Genomic DNA, 19,208 nt, shown 5'->3' on the forward strand with positions numbered 1-19,208 from the left:
TACATAAGTCTAAAACATTAAAAAATATATAAAATAGTAGATTAAATTAGCACAGAATCAACTTTGATCAAGTCAATGATCAGCCAAATTTCCAAGTCCATCATCAAAAGCGTTTATGAAAAAAAGTGCTGAGCAGAATTTGTGCCATTGAGTGGTATAAAAGTGAATTAAGTCAAATGCGCATTTTACCCCGGTGTGACTTTATGTATATCATTTCAATTTATACTTTAACTGTATAATATTAAATTAAATGTCTATACTACTTCCATAGGACGAGGCAGCTCAGAGAGTGAGAGCCCACTGAGCATCAGACAGTTAAACTGGCATTGACATTGAATTATTTAATTGGAAGAGTAATTATAACAACATAAATTGATTTTGCACTAAATCCTAATTGTAATCTTGTTGCCCATATAAAAGAGTTGTTTTTAATTTTCTATATTAAGATGATACTGCCTCATTTAAACTCCTTATAGTGCCCCATTTTTTGGTTTAAGCCACTGCCCCTCAAAATGTCTTTGCACGGCCCTGGCTGAAATTATGAGGTGTATATTTTAATTGTGTAATTAACTTTTTAAAAGTGAATGCTTCTCCTGAAGATACATTAAGATCATCTTGTTTTTACAGAAAATGCAAGAGCAGTCTATCAGTTCAGTGAAATACCTCCTCACCTGTTGAGGAATAAAAACGTGTCTTCGTGTCACTTTTACAGCCTTTCAAACCCCTCAATTGAAGTCATCTTTAAAAACGCCAAGCCAAGTTGATTCTGGTTTTATTACGAGCTCTGTTGTCTTTTTGTCAGCTCTCTCTTCTGTCTGGACTCGTCAAAATAGCTGGAGAAATTCTCTATTTTCGCATATGACCAGACATGCACGGGCGAGTGACGTATGTGCAACATTTCCCGCGAAAACCATCCCGGACAGGTATAAAATATAACAACTATGGCACATCATTAATTAATCTGTTATAGGTCATCTTTAACAAACATTTAGCCCAAAAAAATGTTTAGTCATTTTTTCCATGCAATTACAATTAATGGAGACTGGAGCTGTCAAGCTCCAAAACAGTATCCAAAATCATAAGTATTATAAAAGTAGTGCATATGAGTTGTGTGCTATATGCCAAGTGTTCTAAACTTATAGCATGTGCAATATATATAAAAAAAAAAAAAAACAGCTATTAAAACAAATCACCAATTTGCATGATATTGCTTTTAATGGTGATGTTCATTGGAAAAATAGAGGACAATATAATTGTAAAAAGTATTGACAGTTTGAGACCCGTTTTCAAATAATGCCAGCAGATTATAATTGAAGTAAAGGTCTAGAGAAACACTGTAGATATGCAGCATGCAAGATGTTCTAATGATAGTCAGTCTGGAGGTTGTATTCCCGTAAAGATGAGCCTCACCTTAAAACTAGACGCCTAAAATATTGGCCTGCAGTTTAAACCTATATTGATTGACACAGTGTTTTTTTTAAGTGACAAATAAATGAGAACACAAATTATCCTTAAATTAGTAAAGGTTTCTCAAACTCGGTCCTGGAGGGCCACTGTCCCGCACAGTTTAGCTCCACGGTTTAGCCAGGTGTGTTTGATCAGGGTTGGAGCTAAACTGTGCAGGACAGTGGCCCTCCAGGACCGAGTTTGAGAAACCCTGATGTAACCCATGACCATCTGGATGAAATTCTGAGCACAGATATCACATTTACTATTTCAGACTATAATTACGAGAAGATGGAGACAAGGACAGGAAGATAAAGTGGACATCACAGGAAACAACAGGTGCATTTAGTGAAATAGCAACTTTTTTTTTTTTGTTGTAATTTTGCATGACATTTTTTTCATTCCACACCAAACACTAAACAAGGCCATAGAGCATCAGCAGAATGAATGAAGCATCTCTCCATTTCCATTCTCAATGCTAGAAGAATAACTTGCATACGATTAAAGGTGTTAGTATTTCAAGAGAAGCTAACAAAAAAAAAAAAAAAGAAAGAAGCCAGAGACCTATATGCCAGAAAAAAAGAAACATAAATATATTTTTTTAATGTGAAAGATTATTTTCTAATCCTATAAGAATGATGAACAGCTTAATCGATTACAGCTAATCAGGAGCCCTGGCAATTAATTTGCATTCTCCCACTGAAATCTCCAAAGAAAGAATAACATTAATGTACATATACGGCAGGTACAAATGGCAATGCGAGATGACCTCTCCTCATTAGCCGATACGTGCTTTCTCTGAACTGTCTTAGTGTTTCACCGCAGGTCATTTTTAGGAGAGCCAGAGCAAAAAACAGATCACCCCTTCACCAGCTCTGATTAGAGAACACACTTCAGATGGCCGCTCGGTGGACGAGTGTATAGCTAGCATGTTGTTAATTTCATTCGCAGGAGGAGACCCGCTCAATGGACTGGTGAAATGAGCAGGTGTGACTGTAGACTAGGAGTTAAATACATTAAGCATGGTTCACTTTGGGTACAGCAACGTCTCGTGTGTCGATTTTGGACCAGAATTCCCCTCCACCAGATTCTCACTCCCAGTTCTCCCAGTCTGCATCTTCCAACTGGTGAAGAGATTAAAATAATGAAAACCAAATTTATAACTGGTGTTAACATTCAGCTCAGTGAACATCACAAATGGATAGCGGAAACCATAAGTGTTTTGTTATCGGATCACTTAGAAAACATTCGGAGGGGGTCAGATATGCATATTGACCACACTACACTGTGAACATGCTAATCTATCCTGATGTGTCACATGTCAATGACTTCGAACTGCCCATACATACACATGCACAAGACACCTAGTACATGTGAAAAATCATTTTTGCGCTCAACTGTTTTTGGGAGTGTAGATCTGTAGAAATATCATTGCTTTCAAATGAAAAATTTGAGCCCATCCAGTCACGGTCAGAAAATAAAACAGATATTATTCCTGTATTAGGAGTGGGCGATATGACCAAAATCTAATTTCACAATATGAGAAATTTTATTTCACAATAATGATATATATCACAATCTAGTTTTTTTTTTTGTGTGTTGTTATTAAAAACAAAGCAAATTACAAACAACAAAAATATAAATTAAACAAAAGTAATAAAACAAAAGTGTCAATAGTGCTGTGCTATGCGCATATATATCTACATACCGCGATATAGCAAAATATTTTATACTGTAGCCATGATATATACCGTCATACCACCCAGCCCTATTCTTTATTATTCTGTATCATTATTCTGTATTGTTCCTAAACACGGTATAAGGGTCCACGTCACTTCTAGTTTATCATTAACCATCATAAAGAACAAACCTCTTCCGTTGCGTCTATTTTCGACAAAGCCATCTGAACCTCCTCCTCTGTCATATCCAGATCAAAATCCTTCTCCCAGTCTTCACTCACATCTGTACTCGAACCTACATGTGTAAATACACACAGTGCAAACATTATATCAGCAATAAAGAAGACAAGATTTCAAGATCTCTTATGTTGCATTTACTTGATCAAAAATACAGTAAAAACTATTTTCTGTTTTCTATTTCAATATATTATAAAATGTAATTTATTCCTGTGATCAAAGCTGAATTTCCAGCATCATTACTCCAGTCTTCAGTGTCACATGATCCTTCAGAAATCATTCTAATATGATGATTTGCTGCTCAAGAAACATTTCTGATTATTATCAATGTTGAAAACAGTTAATATTATTGTGGAAATGGTGATCCATTTTTTTCATGATTCTTTGTCAAATAAAACGAAATAGAAATATTTTGTAACATTATAAATGTCTTTACGGTCATTTTATCTGATGCATCCTTGCTGAATACAAGTATGAATTTCTTGTTTTTTTAAACATACTGACAAAAATTTGTAACGGTAGTGTATGTTAAAACATTGCTATGCTGGTTGTTTTAATGTTAAACAATAAGTTAAAAAACATTTTGCACAAATTACCATTTTTGAGTGAGATCATGTCAATACAAGATCATGACCAAAAATGCATGAAAATAACATCACAACATTATTTCTACCAAGAGGTGCATCATTATTTGTTAAGATCTTGTATTATCAATGCAAGAGTCCATCACTCTGTAAAGTCTCCTCCAGCACATCCCAAACACTATCAATGAATTTAAGCTCTGGACTCAGAGGAGCATCAGTTCATGTGTGGAAATTATTCTTCATGCTCCTCACAACCATTCTTTCACAATCTGAGCCTGATGAATCTTGGCATTGTCATCCTGGAATATGGGCATGATGTGTCTTGTGTGTGTACAGATGGTATATAGCAAACAACATATAGGCCTAGTATTTTTGTATTTATTGATCTATATAGTTAGTACAAATTATTGTGGGGGGCTTCCTCACCTTTTTTGCCATTATTGGAGGGTGTGGATTTGCCGCTGTCCGAGTTGAGCTCAAACACTCGGAGGTCTTGAGCTATATCCTCTCTGGCGGGCTCTTCACGCTGCGCGGGTCGCTCCTCCGGGACTGTCTCCTGTAGACTGGCCTCTGAGAGTTTCTGAGAGACCTCATCATCAGCGGGCGACAGCTGCGTGACTCTGATGGTGACAGAGTCCGCTTGATTCTCGATCTGGGTGGGGAAACTGACGCTGTCACTGCTTACGGAGGGGGTGACGTCAGATGCTACGTTGCTGGAGGAAACCGCCACTTGAGGAGGTGAGGAGCTTTCAGGGGTCTCTATCGTCACCGCAGGGACACGTGCCTCTTCCACCGGGGGGGTGAAATCTAAGCGAGATGAAGACGCGGCCCCAAGAAACTCACCTGTGGATAGAAAGAGAAAAGAAGCTGATAAAGGAACACAAATGCTCTGTTGCAAAACCTTGTGAGCTTCCTACCTCACAAAGTTTTGGAACGGACACAAAGGTTTAGCTAAAAATTCAGTCAAACCTTCTTCGTCCTCTTCCTCCCAACCAAGACTCTCAGAAGTCTTGCGCTCCGCTCTCTGCTTCAACGCTACCCTCCTAGCCTCATCCTACAAACACACACACATTTTATGATATATAAAATATTTTTGTGCAATTATCGTGCCATTATACGAGTATAGTCATGTTAAAGAGAGCTGTGCAACTAAAGCAGCAACGATATACAATGAATAACATTGTTTTTAAAAAATGGTCATAACATAGACAATAATGACACATGTTAATTAACATTTTAATGCTAGAAGATATAGACCCTGGAATGTTTTATTGACTAATAAGTTATTTTCATAATGGTGAGTAAATGATGACAGATTTTTATTTATAAGTGAACTGTCCCTTTAAATAAAACAACCACTTAATGTACACAATATTACTGAAAATTAACAAACAGAAAATGTTTATCAATTTGATTTGATTATTTGGTTTGATTCATAATTATTTTCATAAAATGTGTTGTGAAATACAACTATACTGGAATTTGATTGGGGATCTAGATTTGGTGGATTTTTACAACTGAAAATATGTGATTTGTTGTATAATGTTGAGCTGTATTTTGGCAAATAAATAAATGTTTAACAGACTAGTTAGTATTAAATCCTAAAATAAATGCATTGCAATGCATAGATGCATTTTTAGACCAATCAGAAGGCCTTGTTCATCAGAGAGGCCAAATGATGACTTAAAATTATTGTAATGAATTAAGTTTGTTAGCTTATGTATTTATGATTGATTAAACTGTGTATTAAAATAATCTAACTGCAATGCAAAAGAATAACATTTTAAACTGCAATCCTATTACTTTTTTAAAAAATACCCACAACAACTATTGTTTTTATACAGTTCTTGAAACTTCTGTAATCACACAATTAATTACAGTTGCTTAATTTATCTCCCAGTTTGTGTTGAAAAAGGAAAATCTTTGCCATAATACGGGGGGCTTATTGTGTTGGCCTTTGAATTAAACAGGTTGAGAACCACTTCTCTACACACAGACTGCTAATCTATTGTAGATACACACTCTGATCAGCAGATGGCGCTACCATGTTAATCTTTAACTGACTGGCTGTGTCTTTAATAACACACCTAAAACAAATATGAAACCTCAGCAAAGAAAGTGTTGTGCTGGTAAGTATCATGTGACTAATACTGATGTCATCATGTTGTTTGAGTATCTGAGCTGTGTGTGTTCGGATAAGCACATAATCCTGAATTCTCATCAAGACACAGATCTGCTGTACCTGCTCCAACTGGAACACTTTATAGAAGTACCGCTGCCAGAACTCTGAATGAGCCACTGCTGCCGGCACCTGACATCAAAAGATTAAAGTAACAAAAAAATGACATCTTGAATAATGTGCCCAGATAAAAATCAGATGGTCAATAGGAATGTAAATTAAAGGAGGATGAAGCATGATCATACCATTTTAGTATAAAGAGCTCTAATGGCAGGACTGTTGACCAGCAGTTCAGAGATCTCTGCCTTCCTCTCTTCTAAAATGAAACTGGAGAGCCAGGAATCAAACTGTTGTGGAGGGCCTGGAAAGACAAAAATACATGGAATTAGGGCACAAAATTCACAATTCCATTAGATTTGTTTCACAAGCTTGCAATATGATTTGATTCAATATTGATTCATTGGGCAGAAACATCACTGTAATGTTAACAGAATTTGAAAGCTGAGACTGTTTCAAGCTCATTGCGATTTATTGGATGGGAGGTGCTACAAAGTTTTGTTCATTGATCAACTGAAAACAGCATAGAAAGATTGATTCATGGGTTAAGAATCGATATCGGTTCTTCAAAATGAGAATCGATTAAAATTGAGAAATCGATATTTTAACCAAGCCCTACTTGGAATACACATCAAACACTTGGACTTGAACAACACACATCCCTGCTTGAGAACGAGACATACCGTCTGGCTCATTGCAGTATGTAGCAGGGTCTGCTTGAAGACTGTAGAGTCGAGCCTGAGATGAAAACCAGTACATGTCAATCAAAATCATGGAATACTGACACTCTACTGTCCTCTATCAACAAGTTCATGAAAACATGATTCCATTTAGCAAGTGAATCAACAAATGATATGCATATATTTGTCATGGCTATGACTGAACAATGAACCCCATCATGTGTCCCTTCATACACACATAGTATATATATATATTTGTGAATGTTGCTGACCTTGCCGCTGTCATACACCTCTGTTGTGCCTGATGGAGTGGCCACCAGCGTGATGACATCACAGTCGATGGTCATGTCTTGGGGAGGGGCCAAAGTGTCTGTGATCACACCCAGGATATTTGAAAGGCCCTTCTTCACCTTTTCCGTGGCCTCTGATGAACCTTCAACCTAAAAAGAAGCAGCTTAAACCCTATAATCTGTGGTTACATCTACATAAACTAAACTAAAGAGATGTTATGTCTACTCTTAGCACTTAAGACCAAACACTATACAATTAACATTGTTTTGGTGTGATGTAATGTCAAATTGTTTCCTTACGGCCAGTTTGCTCTTGACAGCGTTCGCTGTCGCAACAATGGAGCATGTTGTGTCATGTTGGACCACGCTGGAGAATTCTGTCAGGTCTCGTTTGATAAACTCATACGCCTCAGCTGACTGTCGAGAAAACAGAATATATATGCATGTATGAAATATTGAACAAGAAAACAGCAGCTAAATAAGTGGATGGTGAAAGGCAACAGGTAGGATTTAAAGTGTGACGTCCAGGCATGTAGGCTACTGGCCATCGGGACTACCGGGAGATTCCCAGTGGGCCGACGTGCTTTTTGGGCCGATGCAGCTCATACTTTTTTTCTTTTTTTGTCATAACGGCCCATAAAACTGTACATTTGTTTAGTTTTGTTTTGCTTAATCGGCGGCGCTGGGTTACTGGCGGTGTAATGCATTGGTCAAAAAAAGTCAGCGTTAGTCTTTTTTTTCTGACACACCGGCCCATGAAACGCGTATCAGCGGCCCATTGGTTCTTTTCTTGATGGTCACTGGGCTGGCCCAATCACATCTTTAATGTGAAGTATATAAATATACTCTTTCAAGTATAAAATTGTTGCTGCATACCCACCCCTGAGTCTCTCTCAGTTAAATGTATGTGTTAATGTAGGAGAGAGAGAGAGAGAGCACACGCATGATATGAGTAGCCTATAGCAGATTTGGGGAGGGCCCATTCACTGGACCTTTTCAGGGGCCCAGTCATTTCTGTGGGCGGGTCGATTAAAAATTACAATCCACATTACAGACAGTAGTCGATCCACAAAATTAGTATTTTGGTAATATGTTTTTGTATTTCTGTCGCAAAATGTTTTGCTCCTGGTCTTCAAATAACAACTCGTGCAACATCCATGTTCTTGGAAGAAAAGCAAATGTGTTTCGTGCCGTTAGCCCCCCTTGTAACCTACTATGCTAAGGTAGGCTACTATTCGTTTAGATTATAACACATTTAGATAATATAGTATATTACCTTTTTATTATGTATAATGTTAATATGGTCTCATTAAAATATTATAAATATGATGTATGTTATAGATAGATACTAGTATATCAACTAAGGCAACTGATTATAATGGGAAATATATTTACAGGAGTTAAAGTGTGAAAAACTGTCTGCTAAATATTCTATACATGATTTACCCTCTGGCTTTCTAGAACTTTGATTCAATTTTTGCAATGTTGAATAGGCTTTGTCTTTGCTCTTTCTCACTCTGTTCTTCTAATTTTGTGAAGGCATTGTTTTTTTGTCTACAAAATCGGCAGACAACAGAAAATGTTATTTATTTATTCGTGATTTATTTATTAGTGTTATTTATATTAGATTAGATCAGGTTAAATAATTTGATTGAACAAGAATTCTAATTTTCACTACTCCCAGTGTATGATTGCAGAATATATGTTTGAAAATTGATGGAGCAACAGATTTTGTGTGAAAATAAATCAGAAAGGTGGTTTGTTTAAAAATCGTATTAATGTATGAGGTGGCAAGGAGGTACACAAATGAATATGCTTTTAATAATGTCTAAGTTGATACTTGTTCAAACCAATCACTTTAGCAAAGTTTATAAAAATTTTGGAGTTATTTTGATAAATTAAATAATAAATGTTTGTTCAAGAAATATAGGCTATCTGTCATAATTTTCATTTAAAAAATACAGAAACAAGATTCTTGAGATCTTTGTATTTAAATTGCTACATAAGTCTAAAACATTAAAAAATATATAAAATAGTAGATTAAATTAGCACAGAATCAACTTTGATCAAGTCAATGATCAGCCAAATTTCCAAGTCCATCATCAAAAGCGTTTATGAAAAAAAGTGCTGAGCAGAATTTGTGCCATTGAGTGGTATAAAAGAGAATTAAGTCAAATGCGCATTTTACCCCGGTGTGACTTTATAACTGTTGTAACCTGTATAGTGTATATCATTTCAATTTATACTTTAACTGTATAATATTAAATTAAATGTCTATACTACTTCCATAGGACGAGGCAGCTCAGAGAGTGAGAGCCCACTGAGCATCAGACAGTTAAACTGGCATTGACATTGAATTATTTAATTGGAAGAGTAATTATAACAACATAAATTGATTTTGCACTAAATCCTAATTGTAATCTTGTTGCCCATATAAAAGAGTTGTTTTTAATTTTCTATATTAAGATGATACTGCCTCATTTAAACTCCTTATAGTGCCCCATTTTTTGGTTTAAGCCACTGCCCCTCAAAATGTCTGTGCACGGCCCTGGTCTGAAATTATGAGGTGTATATTTTAATTGTGTAATTAACTTTTTAAAAGTGAATGCTTCTCCTGAAGATACATTAAGATCATCTTGTTTTTACAGAAAATGCAAGAGCAGTTTATCAGTTCAGTGAAATACCTCCTCACCTGTTGAGGAATAAAAACGTGTCTTCGTGTCACTTTTACAGCCTTTCAAACCCCTCAATTGAAGTCATCTTTAAAAACGCCAAGCCAAGTTGATTCTGGTTTTATTACGAGCTCTGTTGTCTTTTTGTCAGCTCTCTCTTCTGTCTGGACTCGTCAAAATAGCTGGAGAAATTCTCTATTTTCGCATATGACCAGACATGCACGGGCGAGTGACGTATGTGCAACATTTCCCGCGAAAACCATCCCGGACAGGTATAAAATATAACAACTATGGCACATCATTAATTAATCTGTTATAGGTCATCTTTAACAAACATTTAGCCCAAAAAAATGTTTAGTCATTTTTTCCATGCAATTACAATTAATGGAGACTGGAGCTGTCAAGCTCCAAAACAGTATCCAAAATCATAAGTATTATAAAAGTAGTGCATATGAGTTGTGTGCTATATGCCAAGTGTTCTAAACTTATAGCATGTGCAATATATATATAAAAAAAAAAAAAACAGCTATTAAAACAAATCACCAATTTGCATGATATTGCTTTTAATGGTGATGTTCATTGGAAAAATAGAGGACAATATAATTGTAAAAAGTATTGACAGTTTGAGACCCGTTTTCAAATAATGCCAGCAGATTATAATTGAAGTTAAAGGTCTAGAGAAACACTGTAGATATGCAGCATGCAAGATGTTCTAATGATAGTCAGTCTGGAGGTTGTGTTCCCCTAAAGATGAGCCTCACCTTAAAACTAGATGCCTAAAATATTGGCCTGCAGTTTAAACCTATATTGATTGACACAGTGTTTTTTTGAAGAGACAAATAAATGAGAACACAAATTATCCTTAAATTAGTAAAGGTTTCTCAAACTCGGTCCTGGAGGGCCACTGTCCCGCACAGTTTAGCTCCACGGTTTAGCTAGGTGTGTTTGATCAGGGTTGGAGCTAAACTGTGCAGGACAGTGGCCCTCTAGGACCGAGTTTGAGAAACCCTGATGTAACCCATGACCATCTGGATGAAATTCTGAGCACAGATATCACATTTACTATTTCAGACTATAATTACGAGAAGATGGAGACAAGGACAGGAAGATAAAGTGGACATCACAGGAAACAACAGGTGCATTTAGTGAAATAGCAACTTTTTTTTTTGTTGTTGTAATTTTGCATGACATTTTTTTCATTCCACACCAAACACTAAACAAGGCCATAGAGCATCAGCAGAATGAATGAAGCATCTCTCCATTTCCATTCTCAATGCTAGAAGAATAACTTGCATACGATTAAAGGTGTTAGTATTTCAAGAGAAGCTAACTTAAAAAAAAAAAAAGAAAGAAGCCAGAGACCTATATGCCAGAAAAAAAGAAACATAAATATATTTTTTTAATGTGAAAGATTATTTTCTAATCCTATAAGAATGATGAACAGCTTAATCGATTACAGCTAATCAGGAGCCCTGGCAATTAATTTGCATTCTCCCACTGAAATCTCCAAAGAAAGAATAACATTAATGTACATATACGGCAGGTACAAATGGCAATGCGAGATGACCTCTCCTCATTAGCCGATACGTGCTTTCTCTGAACTGTCTTAGTGTTTCACCGCAGGTCATTTTTAGGAGAGCCAGAGCAAAAAACAGATCACCCCTTCACCAGCTCTGATTAGAGAACACACTTCAGATGGCCGCTCGGTGGACGAGTGTATAGCTAGCATGTTGTTAATTTCATTCGCAGGAGGAGACCCGCTCAATGGACTGGTGAAATGAGCAGGTGTGACTGTAGACTAGGAGTTAAATACATTAAGCATGGTTCACTTTGGGTACAGCAACGTCTCGTGTGTCGATTTTGGACCAGAATTCCCCTCCACCAGATTCTCACTCCCAGTTCTCCCAGTCTGCATCTTCCAACTGGTGAAGAGATTAAAATAATGAAAACCAAATTTATAACTGGTGTTAACATTCATCTCGGTGAACATCACAAATGGATAGCGGAAACCATAAGTGTTTTGTTATCGGATCACTTAGAAAACATTCGGAGGGGGTCAGATATGCATATTGACCACACTACACTGTGAACATGCTAATCTATCCTGATGTGTCACATGTCAATGACTTCAAACTGCCCATACATACACATGCACAAGACACCTAGTACATGTGAAAAATCATTTTTGCGCTCAACTGTTTTTGGGAGTGTAGATCTGTAGAAATATCATTGCTTTCAAATGAAAAATTTGAGCCCATCCAGTCACGGTCAGAAAATAAAATAGATATTATTCCTGTATTAGGAGTGGGCGATATGACCAAAATCTAATTTCACAATATGATAAATTTTATTTCACAATAATGATATATATCACAATCTAGTTTTTTTTTTTGTGTTATTAAAAACAAAGCAAATTACAAACAACGAAAATATAAATTAAACAAAAGTAATAAAACAAAAGTGTCAATAGTGCTGTGCTATGCGCATATATATCTACATACCGCGATATAGCAAAATATTTTATACTGTAGCCATGATATATACCGTCATACCACCCAGCCCTATTCTTTATTATTCTGTATCATTATTCTGTATTGTTCCTAAACACGGTATAAGGGTCCACGTCACTTCTAGTTTATCGTTAACCATCATAAAGAACAAACCTCTTCCGTTGCGTCTATTTTCGACAAAGCCATCTGAACCTCCTCCTCTGTCATATCCAGATCAAAATCCTTCTCCCAGTCTTCACTCACATCTGTACTCGAACCTACATGTGTAAATACACACAGTGCAAACATTATATCAGCAATAAAGAAGACAAGATTTCAAGATCTCTTATGTTGCATTTACTTGATCAAAAATACAGTAAAAACTATTTTCTGTTTTCTATTTCAATATATTATAAAATGTAATTTATTCCTGTGATCAAAGCTGAATTTCCAGCATCATTACTCCAGTCTTCAGTGTCACATGATCCTTCAGAAATCATTCTAATATGATGATTTGCTGCTCAAGAAACATTTCTGATTATTATCAATGTTGAAAACAGTTAATATTATTGTGGAAATGGTGATCCATTTTTTTCATGATTCTTTGTCAAATAAAACGAAATAGAAATATTTTGTAACATTATAAATGTCTTTACGGTCATTTTATCTGATGCATCCTTGCTGAATACAAGTATGAATTTCTTGTTTTTTTAAACATACTGACAAAAATTTGTAACGGTAGTGTATGTTAAAACATTGCTATGCTGGTTGTTTTAATGTTAAACAATAAGTTAAAAAACATTTTGCACAAATTACCATTTTTGAGTGAGATCATGTCAATACAAGATCATGACCAAAAATGCATGAAAATAACATCACAACATTATTTCTACCAAGAGGTGCATCATTTTTTGTTAAGATCTTGTATTATCAATGCAAGAGTCCATCACTCTGTAAAGTCTCCTCCAGCACATCCCAAACACTATCAATGAATTTAAGCTCTGGACTCAGAGGAGCATCAGTTCATGTGTGGAAATTATTCTTCATGCTCCTCACAACCATTCTTTCACAATCTGAGCCTGATGAATCTTGGCATTGTCATCCTGGAATATGGGCATGATGTGTCTTGTGTGTGTACAGATGGTATATAGCAAACAACATATAGGCCTAGTATTTTTGTATTTATTGATCTATATAGTTAGTACAAATTATTGTGGGGGGCTTCCTCACCTTTTTTGCCATTATTGGAGGGTGTGGATTTGCCGCTGTCCGAGTTGAGCTCAAACACTCGGAGGTCTTGAGCTATATCCTCTCTGGCGGGCTCTTCACGCTGCGCGGGTCGCTCCTCCGGGACTGTCTCCTGTAGACTGGCCTCTGAGAGTTTCTGAGAGACCTCATCATCAGCGGGCGACAGCTGCGTGACTCTGATGGTGACAGAGTCCGCTTGATTCTCGATCTGGGTGGGGAAACTGACGCTGTCACTGCTTACGGAGGGGGTGACGTCAGATGCTACGTTGCTGGAGGAAACCGCCACTTGAGGAGGTGAGGAGCTTTCAGGGGTCTCTATCGTCACCGCAGGGACACGTGCCTCTTCCACCGGGGGGGTGAAATCTAAGCGAGATGAAGACGCGGCCCCAAGAAACTCACCTGTGGATAGAGAGAGAAAAGAAGCTGATAAAGGAACACAAATGCTCTGTTGCAAAACCTTGTGAGCTTCCTACCTCACAAAGTTTTGGAACGGACACAAAGGTTTAGCTAAAAATTCAGTCAAACCTTCTTCGTCCTCTTCCTCCCAACCAAGACTCTCAGAAGTCTTGCGCTCCGCTCTCTGCTTCAACGCTACCCTCCTAGCCTCATCCTACAAACACACACACATTTTATGATATATAAAATATTTTTGTGCAATTATCGTGCCATTATACGAGTATAGTCATGTTAAAGAGAGCTGTGCAACTAAAGCAGCAACGATATACAATGAATAACATTGTTTTTAAAAAATGGTCATAACAGACAATAATGACACATATTAATTAACATTTTAATGCTAGAAGATATAGACCCTGGAATGTTTTATTGACTAATTAGTTATTTTCATAATGGTGAGTAAATGATGACAGATTTGAACTGAAGTGAACTATCCCTTTAAATAAAACAACCACTTCATGTACACAATATTACTGAAAAGTAACAAACAGAAAATGTTTATCCATTTGATTTGATTATTTGGTTTGATTCATAATTATTATCATAGAATGTGTTGTGAAATACAACTATGCTGGAATTCGATTGGAGATCTAGATTATGTGAGTTGTATTTTGTTGTATTTGTAATGTTGAGCTGTATTTTGGCAAATAAATAAATGTTTAACAGACTAGGTAGTTTTAAATCTTAAAATTAATGCATTGCAATGCATAGATGCATTTTTAGACCAATCAGAAAGCCTTAGCAAACTTTTTAGAGGCCAAATGATGACTTAAAATTATTGTAATGAATTAAGTTTATTTGCTTTTGTATTTATGATTGATTAAATTGTGTATTAAAATAATCTAACTGCAATGCAAAATAATAAAATTTTAAAATGCAATCCTATTACTTTAAAAAAAAAATACCCACAACTATTGTTTTTATACATTTCTTGAAACTTCTGTAATCACACAATTAATTGCAGATGTTTAATTTAACTCCCAGTTTGTGTTGATTAAAAAGGAAAAATCTTTGCCATAATACGGGGGGCTTATTGTGTTGGCCTTTGAATTAAACAGGTTGAGAACCACTTCTCTACACACAGACTGCTAACCTATTGTAGATACACACTCTGATCAGCAGATGGCGCTACCATGTTAATCTTTAACTGACTGGCTGTGTCTTTAATAACACACCTAAAACAAATATGAAACCTCAGCAAAGAAAGTGTTGTGCTGGTAAGTATCATGTGACTAATACTGATGTCATCATGTTGTTTGAGTATCTGAGCTGTGTGTGTTCGGATAAGCACATAATCCTGAATTCTCATCAAGACACAGATCTGCTGTACCTGCTCCAACTGGAACACTTTATAGAAGTACCGCTGCCAGAACTCTGAATGAGCCACTGCTGCCGGCACCTGACATCAAAAGATTAAAGTAACAAAAAAATGACATCTTGAATAATGTGCCCAGATAAAAATCAGATGGTCAATAGGAATGTAAATTAAAGGAGGATGAAGCATGATCATACCATTTTAGTATAAAGAGCTCTAATGGCAGGACTGTTGACCAGCAGTTCAGAGATCTCTGCCTTCCTCTCTTCTAAAATAAAACTGGAGAGCCAGGAATCAAACTGTTGTGGAGGGCCTGGAAAGACAAAAATACATGGAATTAGGGCACACATTTCACAATTCCATTAGATTTGTTTCACAAGCTTGCAATATGATTCAATTTAATATTGATTCATTGGGGCCCATCAGAAACATCACTGTAATGTTAACAGAATTTGAAAGCTGAGACTGTTTCATATCAGAAGTAACAAAGCTTATTGTGATTTATTGGATGGGAGGTGCTACAAAGTTTTGTTCATTGATCAACTGAAAACAGCATAGAAAGATTGTTTCTAGGGATTAAAGAATCGATATCAGTTCTTCAAAATGAGAATTGTTTTTTATTTTTAACCAAGCCCTACATGGAATACACATCAAACACTTGGACTTGAACAACACACATCCCTGCTTGAGAACGAGACATACCGTCTGGCTCATTGCAGTATGTAGCAGGGTCTGCTTGAAGACTGTAGAGTCGAGCCTGAGAGGAAAACCAGTACATGTCAATCAAAATCATGGAATACTGACACTCTACTGTCCTCTATCAACAAGTTCATGAAAACATGATTCCATTTAGCAAGTGAATCAACAAATGATATGCATATATTTGTCATGGCTATGACAGAACAATGAACCCCATCATGTGTCCCTTCATACACACATAGTATATATATATATTTGTGAATGTTGCTGACCTTGCCGCTGTCATACACCTCTGTTGTGCCTGATGGAGTGGCCACCAGCGTGATGACATCACAGTCGATGGTCATGTCTTGGGGAGGGGCCAAAGTGTCTGTGATCACACCCAGGATATTTGAAAGGCCCTTCTTCACCTTTTCCGTGGCCTCTGATGAACCTTCAACCTAAAAAGAAGCAGCTTAAACCCTATAATCTGTGGTTACATCTACATAAACTAAACTAAAGAGATGTTATGTCTACTCTAAGCACTTAAGACCAAACACTATACAATTAACATTGTTTTGGTGTGATGTAATGTAAAATTGTTTCCTTACGGCCAGTTTGCTCTTGACAGCGTTCGCTGTCGCAACAATGGAGCATGTTGTGTCATGTTGGACCACGCTGGAGAATTCTGTCAGGTCTCGTTTGATAAACTCGTACGCCTCAGCTGACTGTCGAGAAAACAGAATATATATGCATGTATGAAATATTGAACAAGAAAACAAATGTAAGATTTATGTAAGATTTAAAACTAATTTAATCTACAACAGGGTCCAGAAATCTGGCTCCATATTAAATATCTGGGATTTATTTTTAATAAATTAAACCATTTTAGATTTAAAACGAAGTAAGGTTATTAAGACAGAAATATAAATAAATAAACATTTTCTACAGTAATAAAGCAAGAGGGGAGCGAATATAAGAAATGTATGCAGATTTTCAACAACTTTTCCAAAACACATCATTGAGAGATACCTAAAACATTTCAGCATTATCCATATCATCATAAAGTCACACTGGAACTGATCTGGATTACTGGTCTGGATTTATCTCACCTTGTCTTTGACGGTCTGGAAGCTCTGGGTCAACCAGCCTCCCCACCATCCTCCTTCCCTGAAATCAGCAGACATGACTCAAATGATAAATAATCATCAGACGTGTTACATTTGGGTAACATCCTGGCATACAGTATCATTAGAACTCTGTAACCTTAAAAATGGATATGAATGTGTTGTAATTTAAGGAAGGATTCATGTTTCACCATTATATGAGAACTGAGCTGGACGATGACATCCCTGTTTTCTCAAGAGCAGCTGTAGACCATTTATTTATGTAGATGAATGAACAAAATTAATAACTTCTTACAACAAAAAGTGAACCATTACTGAACGTAAGCTGGAATATGACACTATTTTCTGCTGTACAGCATTATTTTCCTATTATCACTGTAAAGCTGCTTGTATTGTACCATCTGTATTGTAAAGTGCTATATAAATAAAGGTGATTTGACTTGTTTCTGTATAGAAATATGCTCTGGTCAAGCTTAGGCACTTAAACTTCTCTAATTAAACCTGATTATTTACACAATGGCAAGAAAATAAACAGGATGTGAGTGACTGGCGACCAAAATACTGATGTTATTTACAATTCTCCATTATGTTAATAGTAAAACTGATATACAAGAAAACTAACCAATGTAATTATAATTCTTTAAAACAAAAATATTTAACCTTCGACATATTTGAGGTACAGTAAGTCCTGCATAGGATAGGAATGACTCATAATCGATCAATCAGGTGTGTAAATAGTCTGACTTAATCATTCTGGAACAATCTGCGACATGCGTTCATTCCAATGTCTCTGACCATTCAGTTTCATCATTTTACTGTGATATACATGATCTATGTTTTTATTTAAATGTTTATATGGGATAGATTCACAGGAATATTACAATAATAACGATGACTGTAACGTTATTTGTCTTTCATGACTCCGTGATATTTTTGTAAACAAACACGTCCGACTTCCTATTTCACATCCGCCAATAAAACTCATCATTTACAAAGGACACAGACACCTCTTTAACGCGGATATACACTCTTCAGAGTGAAATTACTGTTGCAAAATGCTAATATATTAATTATATCGTGCATTAAAATAAAAAAAGTGAACATTTGTCTGCAGTAAACTCACCCGTCTGCCATCTTCAGCGCATGACGACATCCGTGTGAACTGAACTCTGACCTCACCAAAGCGTCAAAATAATATTAATAAACACCACACTAAACATATTGAAGATTATTTACTAATGATTTTAAGAGTGATATAAACCAGTAAATTGCGTTAAAAAAGTGAACGTGTGTTTGAATTAGTATGTAAAAATATTTTTTAGTAAGACTGCGGCGTAAGGCAACCGCAAAGGATCAAGATTTGTGATGAAACGCGAAAACACCTGTCATTACACCGAAGGCCTCTAGGGGCCGTCAAGAGCAACAATCACACACTACAAGAGACTAACTGGTTTTGAATAAACAAATAAATAAATAAATAACGCTTCATATATTTCTTGTATATCTTTATATATATATATATATATATATATATATATATATATATATATATATATATATATATATATATATATATATATATATATATAAAGGTTATATATACCTTTATATAGCACTATTTAAAAAAACTTTGACTTTGTAGTGAATACAGTTACATATAGGCCTAACTGTCTTCACTATAGTCATTTACAATATTTTATAATTTTTTTAAATAGTGCTATATGTATATATTATAAATGTAAATATAACAACTTACAGCTGTGATTTTGGGAAATGTGGCCCTGGTTGAACGTCCAGTGAGAAAAAATAAATATATGGGTGATTTCATTTATATTTTACATATTGTATATATTTCATATATTTATATATATTTCATATATATATATATATATATATATATATATATATATAATCCTCTATATCTGTCCTCTAGAATAATGAAAAAATCATTCTAGTTTAAAAATTATAAACAGCTTAAAAAAAAAAAATCCTTTGTCTCTATTTTTCAAAGCATGTTTCAAAATGTTAAGCTTTTCCCCAGTTCATTTGGTAGTCAAAATTAGGATCTTAG

The 19,208-nt window shown here is 35.7% G+C and overlaps 1 protein-coding gene and 1 long non-coding RNA gene across 3 annotated transcripts; one reads left to right on the plus strand and one right to left on the minus strand.

Annotated features, from left to right (window-relative positions):
* Positions 1–535: 535 nt before the first annotated feature.
* On the plus strand, positions 536–1,970 carry LOC309486270. The gene is made up of 2 exons (XR_014201432.1): positions 536–1,565; positions 1,640–1,970. It is a non-coding gene; the product is annotated as an uncharacterized lncRNA (long non-coding RNA).
* Positions 1,971–2,015: 45 nt separating this feature from the next.
* Positions 2,016–18,350, minus strand: bsdc1 (BSD domain containing 1). Of its 2 annotated transcripts, none has more exons than XM_082153440.1 (11): positions 18,261–18,350; positions 17,123–17,180; positions 7,453–7,569; positions 7,135–7,302; positions 6,866–6,920; positions 6,371–6,486; positions 6,189–6,257; positions 4,916–5,000; positions 4,373–4,789; positions 3,317–3,420; positions 2,016–2,570 (listed from the first exon to the last, which is right to left on the minus strand). In XM_082153440.1, exons 1-11 carry the CDS (start codon positions 18,269–18,271, stop codon positions 2,538–2,540), a joined length of 1,233 nt encoding a protein of 410 aa, XP_082009566.1. In that variant the 5' UTR covers positions 18,272–18,350; the 3' UTR covers positions 2,016–2,537. The 2 variants fall into 2 exon arrangements, with proteins under 2 accessions (XP_082009566.1, XP_082009567.1); XM_082153441.1 differs by lacking the exons at positions 2,016–2,570; positions 3,317–3,420; positions 4,373–4,789; ... (4 more) ...; positions 7,135–7,302; positions 7,453–7,569 and adding exons at positions 11,192–11,746; positions 12,488–12,591; positions 13,544–13,960; ... (4 more) ...; positions 16,304–16,471; positions 16,622–16,738 and having other exon boundaries at positions 18,261–18,339.
* Positions 18,351–19,208: the final 858 nt, after the last annotated feature.

Source organism: Leuciscus leuciscus (genome assembly GCF_965113295.1).
Source record: "Leuciscus leuciscus genome assembly, chromosome: 22".
Lineage (NCBI taxonomy): Eukaryota > Metazoa > Chordata > Actinopteri > Cypriniformes > Leuciscidae > Leuciscus > Leuciscus leuciscus.

Coding starts and splice junctions, on each gene's coding strand:
- bsdc1 (XM_082153440.1), bottom strand. Junction 6,921..7,134: donor AGGTGTATGACAGCGGCAAG/GTCAGCAACATT, acceptor TTTTCATCTCAG/GCTCGACTCTACAGTCTTCA. Junction 4,790..4,915: donor GGAGGAAGAGGACGAAGAAG/GTTTGACTGAAT, acceptor TTCTATCCACAG/GTGAGTTTCTTGGGGCCGCG.